Below are 15,099 nucleotides of genomic sequence, written 5' to 3'. Positions count from 1 at the left end.
TCAAAAACAAAAAAGAGAGGAAGAAAACAAGAAAAACTGCCCCTCATAAAGCAATTAGTTGGCTTAGGAATGAATAATCGGGATAGTGCTTAGAGTAAGGAGCAGGCCAGCTACTCTTCAGGTTCTTATTCTAACCATAAACCTAGATTTCACAGCTGGGAAACTGAATGTACCATCCAGTGAACTGAAAAAATTTTAAATACATTTACTTTTTCCTCATGAAGAAAAACACCCTAAAAACTCATAATCATTTCTTACCAATTGCAAGATGAAACATGTTGAGATTGTCCAGTGTAGGACTAAATCAGGGGTCCTCAAACTTTTTAAACAGGGGGCCAGTTCACTGTCCCTCAGACCATTGGAGGGTCTGACTATATATCTTATTTTGCAATGAGGAAACAAAACAGATACAAATACAATATGTGGCCCGCAGGCCATAGTTTGAGGAGCACTGGACTAAATGATCAAGCCAATAGCATTTCAAGACATTTTATTTACCTAAGCAAAAAAAAAAAATGATTTTGCTTCATTTTCTTGATGATTTAAAGAAGTAAATTTTCAGCTAAGACTTAAGTTCTGGGCTTTTAAGAAAAGTATTTCATGGGGTAGGGTGGTGCACAAGTGGTAGGGCATCTGCCTTGCATGCACTAACCCAGGATGAATTGTGGTTCGAGTTCTGGAGTCCCATATGGTCTCCCAAGCTAGGAGTGATTTCTGAGCGCATAGCCAGAAGTAACCCCTGAGTGTCACCGGTGTGGCCAAAAACAAAGTATTTAAGCAATTAAAAAAAGTTGAAGTTTGTTGGTTTGTTTTTGGGCCACACCCGGCGGTGCTCAGGGGTTACTAACTCCTGGCTGTCTGCTCAGAAATAGCTTATGGCAGGCACGGGGGACCATATGGGACACCGGGATTCGAACCAACCACCTTTGGTCCTGGATCGGCTGCTTGCAAAGCAAACGCCGCTGTGCTATCTCTCCGGGTCCAACAATAGACTATCTTCTAATCATAATGAAAGTAAATATTTCACATATCAGCTTTTTTCATTACATTTTTAGCCAAAATTCTATACTGGGGTTGACCATGTGCATCATTTCATTTTATTAAAAACTAATTCCTCTGTTACCTGGCCTATTAGTAGACACACAGAATTCTGAGTTCAGACAGTGTTGACATTTTTAATTTCAGGCATTTTTGAAATTAGATGATGTTAGGTAACCTAACATGCTGAAAATCAGTTTTCCTACTGTTACTGTTTTTCTAAGCTTTCATTTGTGATTTAAGATTGAGCTCCATTGGGCCCGGAGCTATTTCTGAGCAGACAGCCGGGAGTAACCCCTGAGCACCGCCAGGTGTGGCCCAAAAACCAAAATAAAAAAAGATTGAGCTCCATTATTATAATTAGAGGCCTGAGAGGTCTGGAAATATTCTAAAACGTAACTATAAATCTTAGCGATAAAATGTAGCTATAATCTTCACCTTTCCATTCTGTTTTATTTTTTTTGAAAAAGTGGCTATATGAAAGAAAAGAAAAAAATCACATTTAATTATTTCAAGCTTTATTTCTTCCAATATCTTTTTTTTTTTCTTCAGAAAGGGGTAGGACAAGAACATTTTTGTCTCTTCAAAAGTGTCTTTTTGCCCTATATTTACAAGGAGCATATGATGTTGGGGATCTAGTATATAGCCTATGATATTCCTGACCTCTGTTCAGTCCCCAGCATTTCACTGACTACTAGTATTGCCAGCTGTCACCATGGAGACCCCTAACACCACTGGAGCATTTCTGCTGGGTTATGGCAGTAGAGAGCCAGAGAATTATGCCCCGTTCCTGCCCACATTTCCTGTATCTGAGCGTGGTTGACCGAGTTGAATATGAAAATGCTTGTCACAATCTATGAATATTTCAGGAGACTATTCTAGAAACTCCTCCATAATCTCTTATATGAAATGATTAGATGTATAAGTAGATTTATGGCTACAAATTTTAAATAACTCTAGTAAAATTTATTTATAGTCATACTTGTTGAGGTGTTTTTTATTGAACAGAATATACTTTTAGAAAGACATGAGAGGAGAGACAGAGGAATACATACTAGTTCAAAACAAGCACGGGCTTCTCCAGAGTGGAAATGAGCCCAGAGAACAGGGTCTTAAAAGACCAAGTAAGCTCCAGTCTTTCAGGAACTTCATCTTTCTGTTATTAATTTTTTTATTTTAAAAAATCACCATGATTTACAGTTATTCATGGTTGAGCTTTAGATATACTGTGTACCAATCCCACCACCAGTGTCAGCTTCCCTCCACTGGGTTTTCAGGTTCTTTTGAACCCTACCTTCCACTCCCAGCCTAGCACCATGTCAGACACATTGTTAAGTTTGGTTGTTGATGCTTGGATCTTTTGTTTACACGCAGGGTTCTCAGCAGGGGTCTCAAACTCAATTTACCTGGGGGCCGCAGGAGGCAAAGTCAAGGTTATCCTTGAGTGCAAAGTCAGTAGTAAGCCTTGAACATTGGGGGGTGTGACCCAAACAACTAAAACAAAATGAAACAAAAAAAGATTCCTCTAGAGCAGGGCCACAAAATGTTGTATGGAGGGCTGCAAGCTGGCCGGGAGTTTGAGACCCCTGGGTGTTGTTGACTCTGTGGGTTTATTTGCAAGATTGTTCATCTGAAGACTAGAAAGTTTGTATACCCAGGGAAGGAAGGAAAGGAGGGAGGAAGGAAATCCAAAATATCCTTTCTGTAGGAGTTGTGACAAAGCTTTCCGTTAACATATTGCCATTTAGTTATACCTTTTTAACCATAGGAAAAGAGTAAAAGAAAAAAGAAAAATTCATTCCTAATGTAACATAACCTCATGTTCAAGAAAAGGATAAATTGTTTTAATTTTAATTCAGATATTTTGTAAATGGGATGGAGAGATAGCACAGCTGTAAGGTGTTTGCCTTGCACTCAGCTGATCCAGAACAGATGGTGGTTCAAAACCTGGCATCCCATATGGTCCCCTGTACCTGCCAAGAGCGATTTCAGAGTGCAGAATCAGGAGTAACTTCTGAGTGCCTCCGGGTGTGACCCAAAAAAACAAAAACAAAAACTATATATATATATATATATATATATATATATATATATATAATAGTTGACTTAAAATTATTCCTATTATGAGAATTGAGGTAAAGCCTCAACCTTATGTGTATTTTGCTTCATTTATTTATTTTTTGGACAATAAAAATGTCAAACTTAATAGGACCTGGATTGAGTTGGTTGCTAGTGCAGTGATCTAGTGATAATACACTGCCCAGTTGTTCACTCCATTTTATATGGGACTGACATGATTAATAGAGTAAAGTATTTGCCAGATACAGAAATGACGATTTCTTTCTAACATCATCATTACATTTCCCTTTGGAATTTTTCCTATTGGCAGTTCTGATGCCACAGAGCCCTTGCATACTCTGTTTGTGAAACTGAAAAATGTCTGTCATTTAAAAAAAACAGTTTTAGTAAATAATCTGTTACTCTTTGGGAATAATTAAACCATGAGAACAGTGTCAGACCAGTTTTCAAATAAACAATAATATACTTCTTAGGAATAAGTTCTATTTTTTAAAAAGCAAAACTTGAATGACTATTATGAGCATATGTATAACAACACAGAAGAACTTTTCCTAACTTGCCTTTTTGAGGAAACTGTCTACTTCTTCTTCTCCAACCCACTCCCCTTTATTTAAACAGACCAAAGAAGAAAGAGAGATTTCTGAAAAGGTTATATTTTTGCAGCAAGAAAAATCTTCATTCCTTGAGTCTCAGGTAACAAATAAGCACAAGAGATTTTTCCAAAAGATATTAGTCTTTGGATTTTAATGTCATTAAATGGTCCTTGGCTTTTATTTTTCTATTAAACTTACCTTTGAAAAACTAAGTTAAGTATCGCATTTTGCTTGGATTCTGGAGATGGGGGAGAAGAAGTATATGAGATTTTGTTTTTTCAGTTTTCATTATGTTAGCAACATTTTTTTTCAGCTTTTGCTCCTAAGCGATTATGCATGTGTATTGTTTTTGAAGTATTATGATTGTACATGCTAACAATATTATGGGGTCTTTTGCTAATCTATTTTGCCCATAAGCAAATACTAATTCAGATGGCCTTGATTGATTTTGAAAGTTCTGAACCTTTACTGCTCTTCCCACTAGCCAAGTGTGAAAAAAAGAATGCAGGAAGGAGATTCAACGAGCTCCATGGTTACCTCTCATCAAATAATTTTCCAGAAAACAATTCCTTCGACCTTAGAGGTTACTTTTCAATTCATTTATTCAATATAACCACCAGCATATAGAGTAATGTGTAATCCTTTTCCTCAAAGCACAAATATTTCAATAGATGCATCACTTTTTAAAGTAGAGTTGAATTCCTAGGATGCAAAATATGAAAGTAGAAACATTCTGGTTTAAATTGTAAATCAGGGTGCTCATCTGCTCCTGGTTTGGTTTCTATTACTTTAATAAACTCTTAGATTAGTCCGTGCCCTGATTACTTCCTTTTAGGCTACTCAAATAGGAAGATTTCTGAACTTCATTTCTTCTGCCACACATCACAAGCACTAAGACAGTGGCCAAGAAACTATTGACATAATGAACCTCAAATGTAAATAAGAGTCAAACACTATTGAGACTATTGAGACTTATTGTTTATTTAAAAAAAAATCAAGCCATGTCCTATCAGTAGGAATATAGTACGTTATAAAGTGCCTTGAAATATCTACATTCAATATATATTTGTGAGCATAGTAGAGGATTTGATTTCCTATTAAACAATTATAATTGATAAACGTGGCAAATTATATTCCTAGATTATATTCATTAGTGAAGAGCTAGCATGTTTCTATATAAGAGAAGCAAATGTAGAGTACATAGTATTTTAACAAGGAAATCTGTCTTTCTTACTGTGTCTACACAAGTGAAGCCAAATAACCTGTACCACTTCAGTAATGTTACCAAGTCTTAGAATGTAAATTGATCAAACATTTATTATTAGGTAAAATGCATTTCTTGTAAAGTTTATCACGAAAGTGTGTTTCTACTTAGAGAAACAGGAAATTGCAGCTCTTCCGAGCTGAAGACTGAGAGTTCAGAAATTCCAGATAAGGAGTGATTGTAGCCATACTTAACCATCCTGTGTTTTAACATCACAGTCTTGGGTGTAACTCTCACCCTGATTTTCTTAGAGGATTCTTTTAGAAATAAGATGATATGGGAATTTCTAATTTAGCTTTTATATTTCAAATATAGGGCACAGAGGATTGGGTTATTGTAGACAAAATACCCTCTGAGATAGTTGATGGTGATTCGAAAAAGCTTGTCACTTACAAGGTGATAACTGTGAGCGGTAGAACCGATGACATCCCTGCCGACTTGCTGAGATCTAGTACCATTGAAATGCAGAGTTTTGATGACCTGACCCGAGAAATGCAATTGAAAGAAGAAAGCAAACAGAAAATCTATACATTAGGAAAGTCCTATGATACCGTATCTGGAAAAATTGTCACCATGACTGAAAAAGCTAAAGAGGGTGAGAAGGCTACGGAAGCATCGACTCTGGAAGCTCTCCAGAGAATGGAACGAGGACTGTCAGAGTCCGTGAAGCTCATTCCTGTCATGACAGAGTATGAGGTCCTGGAAATCGTCAGTGATGAGAAATCCAGAAGGGGGCCAGAGATCCACACTCCGAAGCGCAGAGTGTCCGAGTGCCTGGCTCCCATTAAGGAGGCCGAGTCCCGCAGGCAGAGTCCTGAAGAGGATGAAGAGCTCAGGAAGGGTCACCCGCTGGGGAGGGACACGGCTCTGCACAGGAGCCTGGGAAGTGTGCGCTTCAGCAGAACGGAGCACGAACTAGAGAGTGAGGCTTTAAAAGTGGGACCCTTTGGTCCGAGAAGGAAGAGTCTGTCTGAATGGAAGTACTCCCAGGAGCCAGCCGTGACCGTGGCCACAGCTCATTATGTTTGCGACACCTCTGCGCCCCAAGTCGTGGTAACCTGTGCCTTTCGTTTGGGCCGCCCGTCCTTGCCGGTTCCAGCATGCCTGTCTGGGGCAGTGCCTTTCCACCCCGACTTTCCGTTCCTCTTGCTGTTTGACTCCTTTACGTTGAGAGCAGCCAACCCAAGCTTTTTCTTTGCTTTTAACCCCATGGTTAAGTCAATACCACAATCCAGCATAAGCGTCAAAACACGTCGCGTTTTATTTCCAGCTCCCAGTTCCCAAGATGCGATGCGGTAGTGCTGCTGTGGCTTGCAATGAAGGGGGAAATGACCTGCTTCTCCCTAATCCTAATCCTAATCTCTCTCTCTCTCTCTCTCTCTCTCTCTCTCTCTCTCTCTCTCTCTCTCTCTCTCTCTCTCTCTCTCTCTCTCTCTTTCTCTCTTTCTCTCTCTCCCCTTCGCCCAACAAGAGCTCATGGTCATTTGAATTTGCTATTTTAGTTCCCATTTTATTTTCTGTTTTCAAAATCTGTATCTTAATATTCCTTCCTACATGCCACCTCCCTTTTCTCCTCTGCCTACAGTTGTATCTAACCAATTGTGAATGTGTATGTGTCTCTGGATGTTCTTCTGTCTGGGTTTGACTCTGCATTTCTTTGTTCACTCAGACTAAACAGTCTTCAGGTGAAAAGCTCATGGATGGCTCTGAAATCTTCAGTTTATTAGAATCTGCAAGAAAACCAACAGAATTCATAGGAGGGGTTTCTTCCACTTCTCAAAGCTGGGTACAGGTGGCTTTTTGCTTCTATCCTTGCTGTGTCGGACTATGCCTTCCTGCCATTCTCTGTGCTTCTTTGCTCTCGCTGTGTATGTGCATCTTGCTTCCCAGTTGCTTTGCATTGGACACCTCAAAGGTGTCAAGTAGGTTTCTTTTGTGCCTGCTTGGGGTACTATTGTCACATGCTTTAGTTCCATTGTAAGGACACGCTCCAGCTATCCAAAAGACAGTCACATGGAGAAATGATAATAGTATATAATTTTGAAAAGCATTTTATCTTACCTGTTGAATCTAATAAAGCAAATGAACATGAACATGTTACAGATCTTTAGCTTTTGTTTTGGTTTCTTTTTATTTAATATGTGCTATAATTACTGTAGTGGGTAGCTGGAAAGTAGGCACAAAAGTTTGAATGTACCAAGTTGGAAATACCTAGCAAGATTCTGAAAGATTCTGACAGGAGGAATGAAAGCTAATTTGTATATCCTGTAGGCATTTCTGGTTATAAGCACTGAGAACTGTTTTTAATTTAAACATTCTGGTGAGTCGCTGCTTTGGGTAGGGGGTAGTTTTTTTTTATTATTATTGTTATATTATTATTATTATTGTGGTTTTTATTTGTTTGCTTGGTTTTTCATTAATGTTGTTTATGTGGGCAGACACATGATAACAAAATCTTCTCCCGTGCAGAAAGTGGAAACGAGGATGGAGTCGAGAGAAATTGAAACTGAAGCTGTGCCTGTCTCTAATGTGGCGAAGGTCGTGCAGGAAATGGTGTCGGAGAAGAGCCAAGTGAAGAATGTGCATGCTCAAGGGGATGCGCCTTTTGCGGCTGGTGATGATGTAGCTGCTGCAGTCCGGCCAGGATCTGCTGATGCTTTGAGCATGAAAGGGAAAGAGGGCTCTGCTCTGACTGAGGGGGCTAAAGAGAAAAAAGGGGAGGGAACCAATAAGGCTTCCCTGGAGCCTGAAGTACTGGCTGCTGCTTCCCGTGAGCAAGAGGAGGAGCAGAGTACAGTGACCCGCATTTCTGAAACTGTGGAACAAAAACCTCATTTTGAGGTAACTAGCTATTAATATTCACTTTAGTAGAAAAGTAAAACTGATAGACACCTCCTTGAAGTTAAGCATTAAGGTAGAGCTAAGTTTGTTTTCCAACTTGTTCTAAATAGTTGCTACTCACCTTATTTCCTTCTTGTCTGTCAATTATGGGTTTCTGTGATGCTTTCCATCTTTGGGGTCACATGCAAGCTATACTACTTACTACTAATGGTAGAGTTCCAGGAAATGGTTTCTCTCTCTTCACCAATTATAATTGGCAATTGCCAATTACTAGTAACAATTGCCAAAAAACACCAAGAATGTGTAACCAGCCAGAGTAGTTGAAAATGGGATCAATTTATTTCTGGCCAGTATACCTATTCAGAAGAACCAGAAGCCCTCTTTGCCTAGGTACCAAATATATGAGCATTATTCTTTGCCCTCTCATTCGGATTTCTGAAGTGTCATAGGGATGAATGTCTTATCACTTGTTTCTTCTTTCAAAGGAATTTTTTAGTGGGCCATTTATCTTTAAAATGTTAAGATTGGTATATATAATAGAAAAGAAAATATTTCCCTCAATATTTGTCCTTTACCTGGAATATTCCTTATTTAAAAATGCTATCAAATTTAGGGAGATTGTTCAACATTTACTATCAGTAAATCAGTGCCTCGATCCCCAACATATACTTCATGTAATCATTTATTAAACTAATGTGCTTATTTGTATATATATTCGTATAATGTTTATTCACAGAGAGAGGAGGGGGAAAACTATGCATGTGTTCAAACTATAACAGCTGCTCTATTTATTTTCCATGGGTACAGTCTTCAACTGTGAAAACAGAAACCGTGAGTTTCGGCAGTATATCACCAGGAGGCGTAAAGCTAGAAATTTCTTCCAAGGAATTACCAGTAGTTCACACAGAAACAAAAACCATAACATATGAATCATCACAGGTACGACATATGAGAGGGTCAGGTCCTGTGTGTTTTAATTCCTTCCATTGTGGCTTTAGTGTTTATCATAGCCAGACTGTCTTTATCATAATAAACAGTGCAATTATTGCGCTTTCATTTCCCAACTTGGAGTAGATGACTTAAATGGATCTTCTTGTATCTCAAAATCTAGCCTGTAGAAAAAGGCTCAGAAACCTGTTTTCCCTACTAAGAACAATAATAGTTCAGCCTGCCACTGCTCCCATTTTTTAAGTCCCAATTCTAACAAATTGTGGGAGACAGTCCGATCACCGTGCCCAAAAACAACGTGGCAAATGTTAGTAGAGACATTTGTCACACTGTGGTGTGGTCTCTCCCTTCACTTGCTCAGGTTGATCCTGGTGCTGACTTGGAGCCGGGTGTGCTAATGAGTGCACAGACGATCACATCCGAAACCACCAGCACCACCACCACCACCCATATCACCAAAGTAAGTGGGTGTGAATGAATACAAGTCAATATCTAAGAGGAGCAAAGAGTCAGGAATTAAGGCATGTGCTTTGTGAGTGGCCACAGTTAGGTCTTTGGCACCACAGGTAACCTGAGCACTTCTGGGTGCAACCTTAAAGTCCCCCAACACCATCCAGGTAGTCCTTGGACACTGAAGGGTCAGAGAACTCCATCATCAGACCCTTGTACTGAACCCACAGGCCTGTATGCCTGTGAATCTTTATTGGTTCCCAAAGCCTAAGCACTAGTTGGTATCATCCATCCTCAACAAAGTTAAGTATACAGGATTTCTTTCAGGTGCAGCTGTGTAAGCAGATGAATTTCAGGGACAATAGAATAGCTTCATTGAGAGCTTTCATAGAAGTTATATTTGTGAGTATCACATTTGTGATACTCTTTGCTTAGGGATATACATTTGCTTAACACATTTCCAGTGCTCAGCATATAGTAGATACTCCAGAAACACCAGATAAACTCAGCAGGCTCCATTTTAGCCTTACTTCTGAAATTAATAATTACAAATAACTGCCACAGAATAGTTTTGATTCTTAATACTATTACTTCAAACTCTCTCCACATTTAACCCCCACTTCCCCCCTCCCCATTTGACAATGATTATTTCTCCAAGTAACCAAATGCTTAATACTTTTCCTTTCAGACTGTGAAAGGAGGCATTTCAGAGACGAGAATTGAGAAGCGTATAGTCATCACAGGAGATGAAGATTTTGACCATGACCAGGTAGTGTGCATGAGATTAGGGACGCCCTGACATGGATGCCAACTCACAGTTGTTGGCACTTCTCCAGCTCCAGCATGTAGTCTAAACAGTTTCCTCAGTTAACTTTCCAGTATACCAGGGACTTTTCCCTTTGCAGTCATTATACTTCATTGTATACTGTGTATATAGAATAGCTCATAAGTTTCCGCCTTGCTCTGATCATGCATGTTCCACCTCCTTTTTGTCTTTGCCCTTCTATGATTTCTTGGGGATAGGCGCTGGCTCAGGCAATTAAAGAGGCCAAAGAGCAGCACCCTGAAATGTCAGTGACCAAAGTAGTGGTCCATAAAGAGACAGAGATCACACCAGAAGATGGAGAAGATTGACCCCAGGTAAGAAGAGGCGGCGCTGATTGTGTAGGCTTTGCCAGCTAGCATGTGGTGTGGGGCATTTCTCTTTCATCTTTCCTCTGACTCCCTTTCTTTTTTTTCTCTCACTGGCATTTGCAGGGCTGTGTCCCAGGAAAGATGGAGAATTGGTTTGTGGGTGATGGTTGGTTTCAGATTTGGAGCTTCCATGATGTAAGGTGTTTTTGTTGTTGTTTTTTTTAACATACAGTGCCAGTTCGAGGATAAAGGAAATGTAGAGTCTTTGCTTGCCTGTTTCGGCTGTTACGCCCTTTGAAGCCATGCCCTTCAATTCTTTTACAAACTCCAAATTTGAAAGATCAAATTTGCTCTTACTTGTCATGTTATCTAGTCGAAACAAAAGCATTTTGCTTCGGAAAATTACAATTTGCGTGTTTCAAGCACTAGAAGACATAAAAAATAACCAACCCTCTTTCTATGAATGGCAGTTTTATTCCATTGCAAGCTTTCTCTCCAGCCATGTTTGGTGATCACCTGTTTATGCTTTTGTTTTGGTCTTTAACTTAAAAGCCAAACACTCACCTTTCTTTTGGATATCATAATTTCCATATTTGTTGGGATGTTTTCTCCCTTCAGTGTAGCACTGTGTCTCCAGAGGAAGCAAAAATGCAGCCTTGTGTCCCTGCTTTCCTCCAAAGAGCGCATGCCTTTCCAGCTGTTGTTTGACCAGCCTTGTGGATAGTTAGCTTCCCCTCTGTGTGCACAATTTTTTCCTGCATACTAACTTGCCATGGGAGAACGCATCGGCCCCACCAACCCTAGTAAGCTGTGAATGCTGAATGCAATAGTTGAGCTACTTGCATACTTGCTATGTGACTAGAGCCTCTTAAAACGTTTCACATGTTTAAAGAGATAATACATTCTTTGGACCTGGGTGATGGTGCTGAGGATAGAGCATTTGCTTTGCATGTGGCCAACCCAGGTTCAATCTCCAAAACCAAATATGGTTCACCAAGCCTACCCAGGAGTAAGCACTGAGCACAGACAGCATTTAAAACAAAAATGGGGGCCAGAGAGATAGCACAGTGGTAGGGCATTTGCCTTGCATGCTGTGGACCCGGGCAGTTCAATTCCTAGCATTTTATATGATCTCCCAGATGCCAGGGGGAGATTTCTGAGTACAGATCCAGGAGTAACCCCTGAGCAGTGCTGCGGGTAGCCCAATAACCAACCAATTAATAAATAAAGTTTAAAAAAAGGAAATAAAACAAAATGTTATATAGTACATTCTCTAAAATTAATTTAAGAAATAAAGATTGAGTATATATTGAGTATATCTTGTAAGCATATATATACATATATACTTATATATATTTTTTACATTCTCCTTAAAGAAATCTATGAACCACTTAATTATATTCAAATAAATAATACAATTTGGAAGATAGAGTTATATTCTCCTCAGTGACCATCTCATTCCTTTGAATGGTAAAGTTATTAAGAGACAGTGATTCGTGCCCGGAGAGATAGCACAGCGGCGTTTGCCTTGCAAGCAGCCCCTGAGCACCGCCGGGTGTGGCCCAACACCCAAAAAAAAAAAAAAAAAGAGAGAGAGAGAGAGAGAGAGAGACAGTGATTCACGCTAAAACTTGACTTTTAGAGTATCTTGTCAAAAAGAGCACTAACTAACCCACTGGACACTTTTTCTGCAACCTTGGTTTGTGCAAGGGTCTCATTTTCAAGTAAGTAACTGATTGAATCTCTTACAGGATTAACTTAGCCTGCACATGAATCAAGTCATGCAAACCATTAAGAAAACCGAACCTATATGGAGTTCCCTCTTCTAATCCAACTGAATTGTATCTGCTGGTGAACAATGTCAATCAGGAAGAACTGAACTTGAACATAATAAAGACACTGGCAGAGAGCTCTTCCCATGATAAGCAATCCGAATCAGCATCACTAAACTGATAATGCATGAAGCAACAATTAAATCACAAAAAAAGCAACATTTTTGTTTTTCGCAGTGTCTTAAGTTTTCAGCTATACCTGCACGTTCATAACCAACAATATAAACTGTGATCTCATGTAACACCAACAATCCATGCCTTTCAATTGAGATTTCTTAGGTGACAGATCTTTGTTTACAGATAAATGAAAATTACCCTAAAAATTCTAGAAACTGTCTAGGTTCGGTGTGTCCGGTTTATCCCAGATTAGATGTGCCAATTACAGAGTTTATTCAGTAAACAACTTGAATCTTGTATTTGTTTCATCTGGTTTTATTACTCTTACCCATAATCAGTAATGATTCTCTGATCCTCTGGAAATATTTAATGCTTACATTCCTGCTTCATGTATTTAATTTGTTAGAAAGTAGCATTGATTTTAGCATATTAATGTGATTTCTTATATGTCTGCTTTGTTCTGTGTAAGCCTGGAAAGATTCCAGAGATAATTTACCAATTCTTAAATATATAAATTGTCATCATTTGCGGAAGAAAAAATGTATTTTTGTTAGTTTGCAATATTATGAGATTTCACTACAGAAAAAGCCACTGTTGCTTTGTTTTGTTTCTTCTTCCTTGTATTTTTAATGATTTTCTTTTACTTGAAAAATGTATTTGATTTCCAAATCTAGTCCATATTTACAATCTAGTTCAGAGCCAAGCCTTAAACTGTACAGAATTTCCACTGTAATTATACTATTTAGTGTTTAGTTATAAATAGCCTTCAAAGATATATTCTCCATTATACTGTCAATTGCATCACACGGCCCATGGTGAATGTATGTTTCTGCATAGCAAAATAAAAATGGTACATGCATTTAAAATGTAGTTTTCTGCGTGATAAATTCAGTACTGTGTTTAGCCCAAAAGTAACATTTTCATGGCATCAAAGATATCGTTAAAGATATAGATGTATGCTGCAGGCATCTTGCATCTCAGCAACTCTAGTGGGGGAAATATTCTTCACAAGAGCAAAGTGGGTGAACACAAAATGAACGAAGGGATAATAACGAAGTAAATGAGAAAATGGTGAAACCACACGAAGTGTGGGGTCCCATGTCTGGCAAACGTGTGACATATTTAATCTTTAAGCAGGGAGATTTTATATGGGGTAAAATGCTGTCATAGGTATTGAGAAGAATGTTTACAATTACAAAGCAGAGTTTAATAGTAAATAGTACATTAAGCTATGGATGTGAGCAGTAAGAATTCTGAATTACAAAGGAGAAGATCACAATTCAAGTAAGCTCTTAGCAAACTAACTTCAGATGTAAAATAAGGGATTAGTAAGAAGTAGAAAAAAAAATCTAGGAACACAGTCTTCACTGGGATGGGCTCTATTATTTTAGAGGTCAAGAGAAAGAACTAAATCCACTAAGGTGGAGTTCCCATTTTCTGGGAAGAGTCAATAGCCCAGGATCTGCATTCTGGCTATGCACTTGCATACCAGAAACTAAGACTACAAGAACATTTTGAAAAAGAGAAAAATATTGTCTTTGATTTTGGTGCTAAATATTATCCAGGAAAGGGGTTTTAATTAAGACTATATTTTGCCTGTAAATATCAGCAGAAGGAAGACTTGATTTTAAGGCTGAATTGTGTGAAGGGAATATAATGTCAATACCAAGATATGAATTTCAGTAATATCTCTTCAAATTTCCTCCACTCACCACACAGGGGCAAGAACATCTGCAGCAGGCCTTTTGAGGAACCCCAGGGTTTTCTCAGTTCTCTGTGCCAGGGAAATCCAGGGATACATCTGGTGGGCCACCTAAGTTCCCTTAAAATGGAGATGTCTATCCATTGTTGCAGGTGTCTTGCAGCTCACCATCTCTAGTGGGGAAAATTCTTCACGAGAGGAAAACGGGTACATGAGCTGCCAAATATGAAATAATAAAACCACACAAAATAAATTGTATGGGAACTTGTGTCTTCAATAGACGTGAGACCAATTTACTCTTCCATGTTGGTAATATATATACCCAGTCTCTTGTATAAAAGGCATTTCCATGCTGACAAGAGGCAGGTGTTTTAGAAGAAGGGACACAATGACAGCAAGCCCTAAAATAGCATATCCAAAACTAGCCAATACAGGTGAAAAGAATCTGAGCTAAAAGGGAGGAAATAGTATAAGGAGAAGGGGGTTTGTATTTTAGCTGACCACTTTGCTTTAGAAATGCAGATTTATTTGGCCAGTAGGGAAACTCGACTTTTGGTGCTGAAAATTTCCCTGAGGAGAGTTATTGAGTGAAGCCATATTTTAGCCTATAATTTTGCAAGGGAGAGAATGTGCCAAATAATAAGAAATTATAATGTCACTATCATGTCGTGAATTTCAGAAATATCGCCAGTAATCCATGTAGGGGGTATAATTAACATTCACTGATGGGCCTGCTGGCTAAGATATTTCTTGGGAATTATCAGGTCACTGCTCCTGGGAAATCCGCAGATACATCTAGAGGTGTCTTACATCACAGCATGGCAATCCATTTTATATAGAACAAAAAGCATGTACAGAGGCCGGATCAATAGTTCCCTTGCACGCAGCTGACTCAGATTTGGCCCCAGCATTCCATATGATCCACAGAGACACTAGAAGTGATTCCTGAATGCAGAGCCAAGATAAAATTCTGAGTGCAACTGGGTATGGCCCCCAAACAAAACAAAGCCAAAAATGTATATACAATATTGGAGGTGAGAAAGTACATGCATAAATATATGTGTATATGTGATTGCCCACAAAGCCTTTAAAAGAATAACT

At 38.9% G+C, this 15,099-nt stretch overlaps 1 protein-coding gene across 27 annotated transcripts in view; it reads left to right on the top strand.

The window, feature by feature from the left end:
* The window catches only part of EPB41L3 (erythrocyte membrane protein band 4.1 like 3), a 232,394-nt gene extending 219,232 nt beyond the window's left edge, over window positions 1-13,162 (top strand). For 7 of the 27 annotated variants that reach the window (XM_049769956.1, XM_049769953.1, XM_049769958.1 and 4 more), the window contains 10 exons: window positions 3,736-3,810; window positions 4,195-4,293; window positions 5,290-6,027; window positions 6,644-6,766; window positions 7,444-7,815; window positions 8,623-8,754; window positions 9,125-9,223; window positions 9,902-9,982; window positions 10,237-10,353; window positions 12,099-13,162. In XM_049769956.1, the coding sequence (XP_049625913.1) occupies window positions 3,736-3,810; window positions 4,195-4,293; window positions 5,290-6,027; window positions 6,644-6,766; window positions 7,444-7,815; window positions 8,623-8,754; window positions 9,125-9,223; window positions 9,902-9,982; window positions 10,237-10,347 (1,830 nt within the window). In that variant the 3' untranslated portion in view covers window positions 10,348-10,353; window positions 12,099-13,162. The remainder of the gene's footprint in view (window positions 1-3,735; window positions 3,811-4,194; window positions 4,294-5,289; window positions 6,028-6,643; window positions 6,767-7,443; window positions 7,816-8,622; window positions 8,755-9,124; window positions 9,224-9,901; window positions 9,983-10,236; window positions 10,354-12,098) is intronic. The other 20 variants (XM_049769973.1, XM_049769972.1, XM_049769964.1 and 17 more) reach the window with 8 other exon arrangements.
* Window positions 13,163-15,099: the final 1,937 nt, after the last annotated feature.

This window comes from Suncus etruscus, chromosome 3, assembly GCF_024139225.1.
Source record: "Suncus etruscus isolate mSunEtr1 chromosome 3, mSunEtr1.pri.cur, whole genome shotgun sequence".
In the NCBI taxonomy this organism is placed as follows: domain Eukaryota; kingdom Metazoa; phylum Chordata; class Mammalia; order Eulipotyphla; family Soricidae; genus Suncus; species Suncus etruscus.
This window is presented reverse-complemented; position numbering and strand designations above follow the sequence as displayed.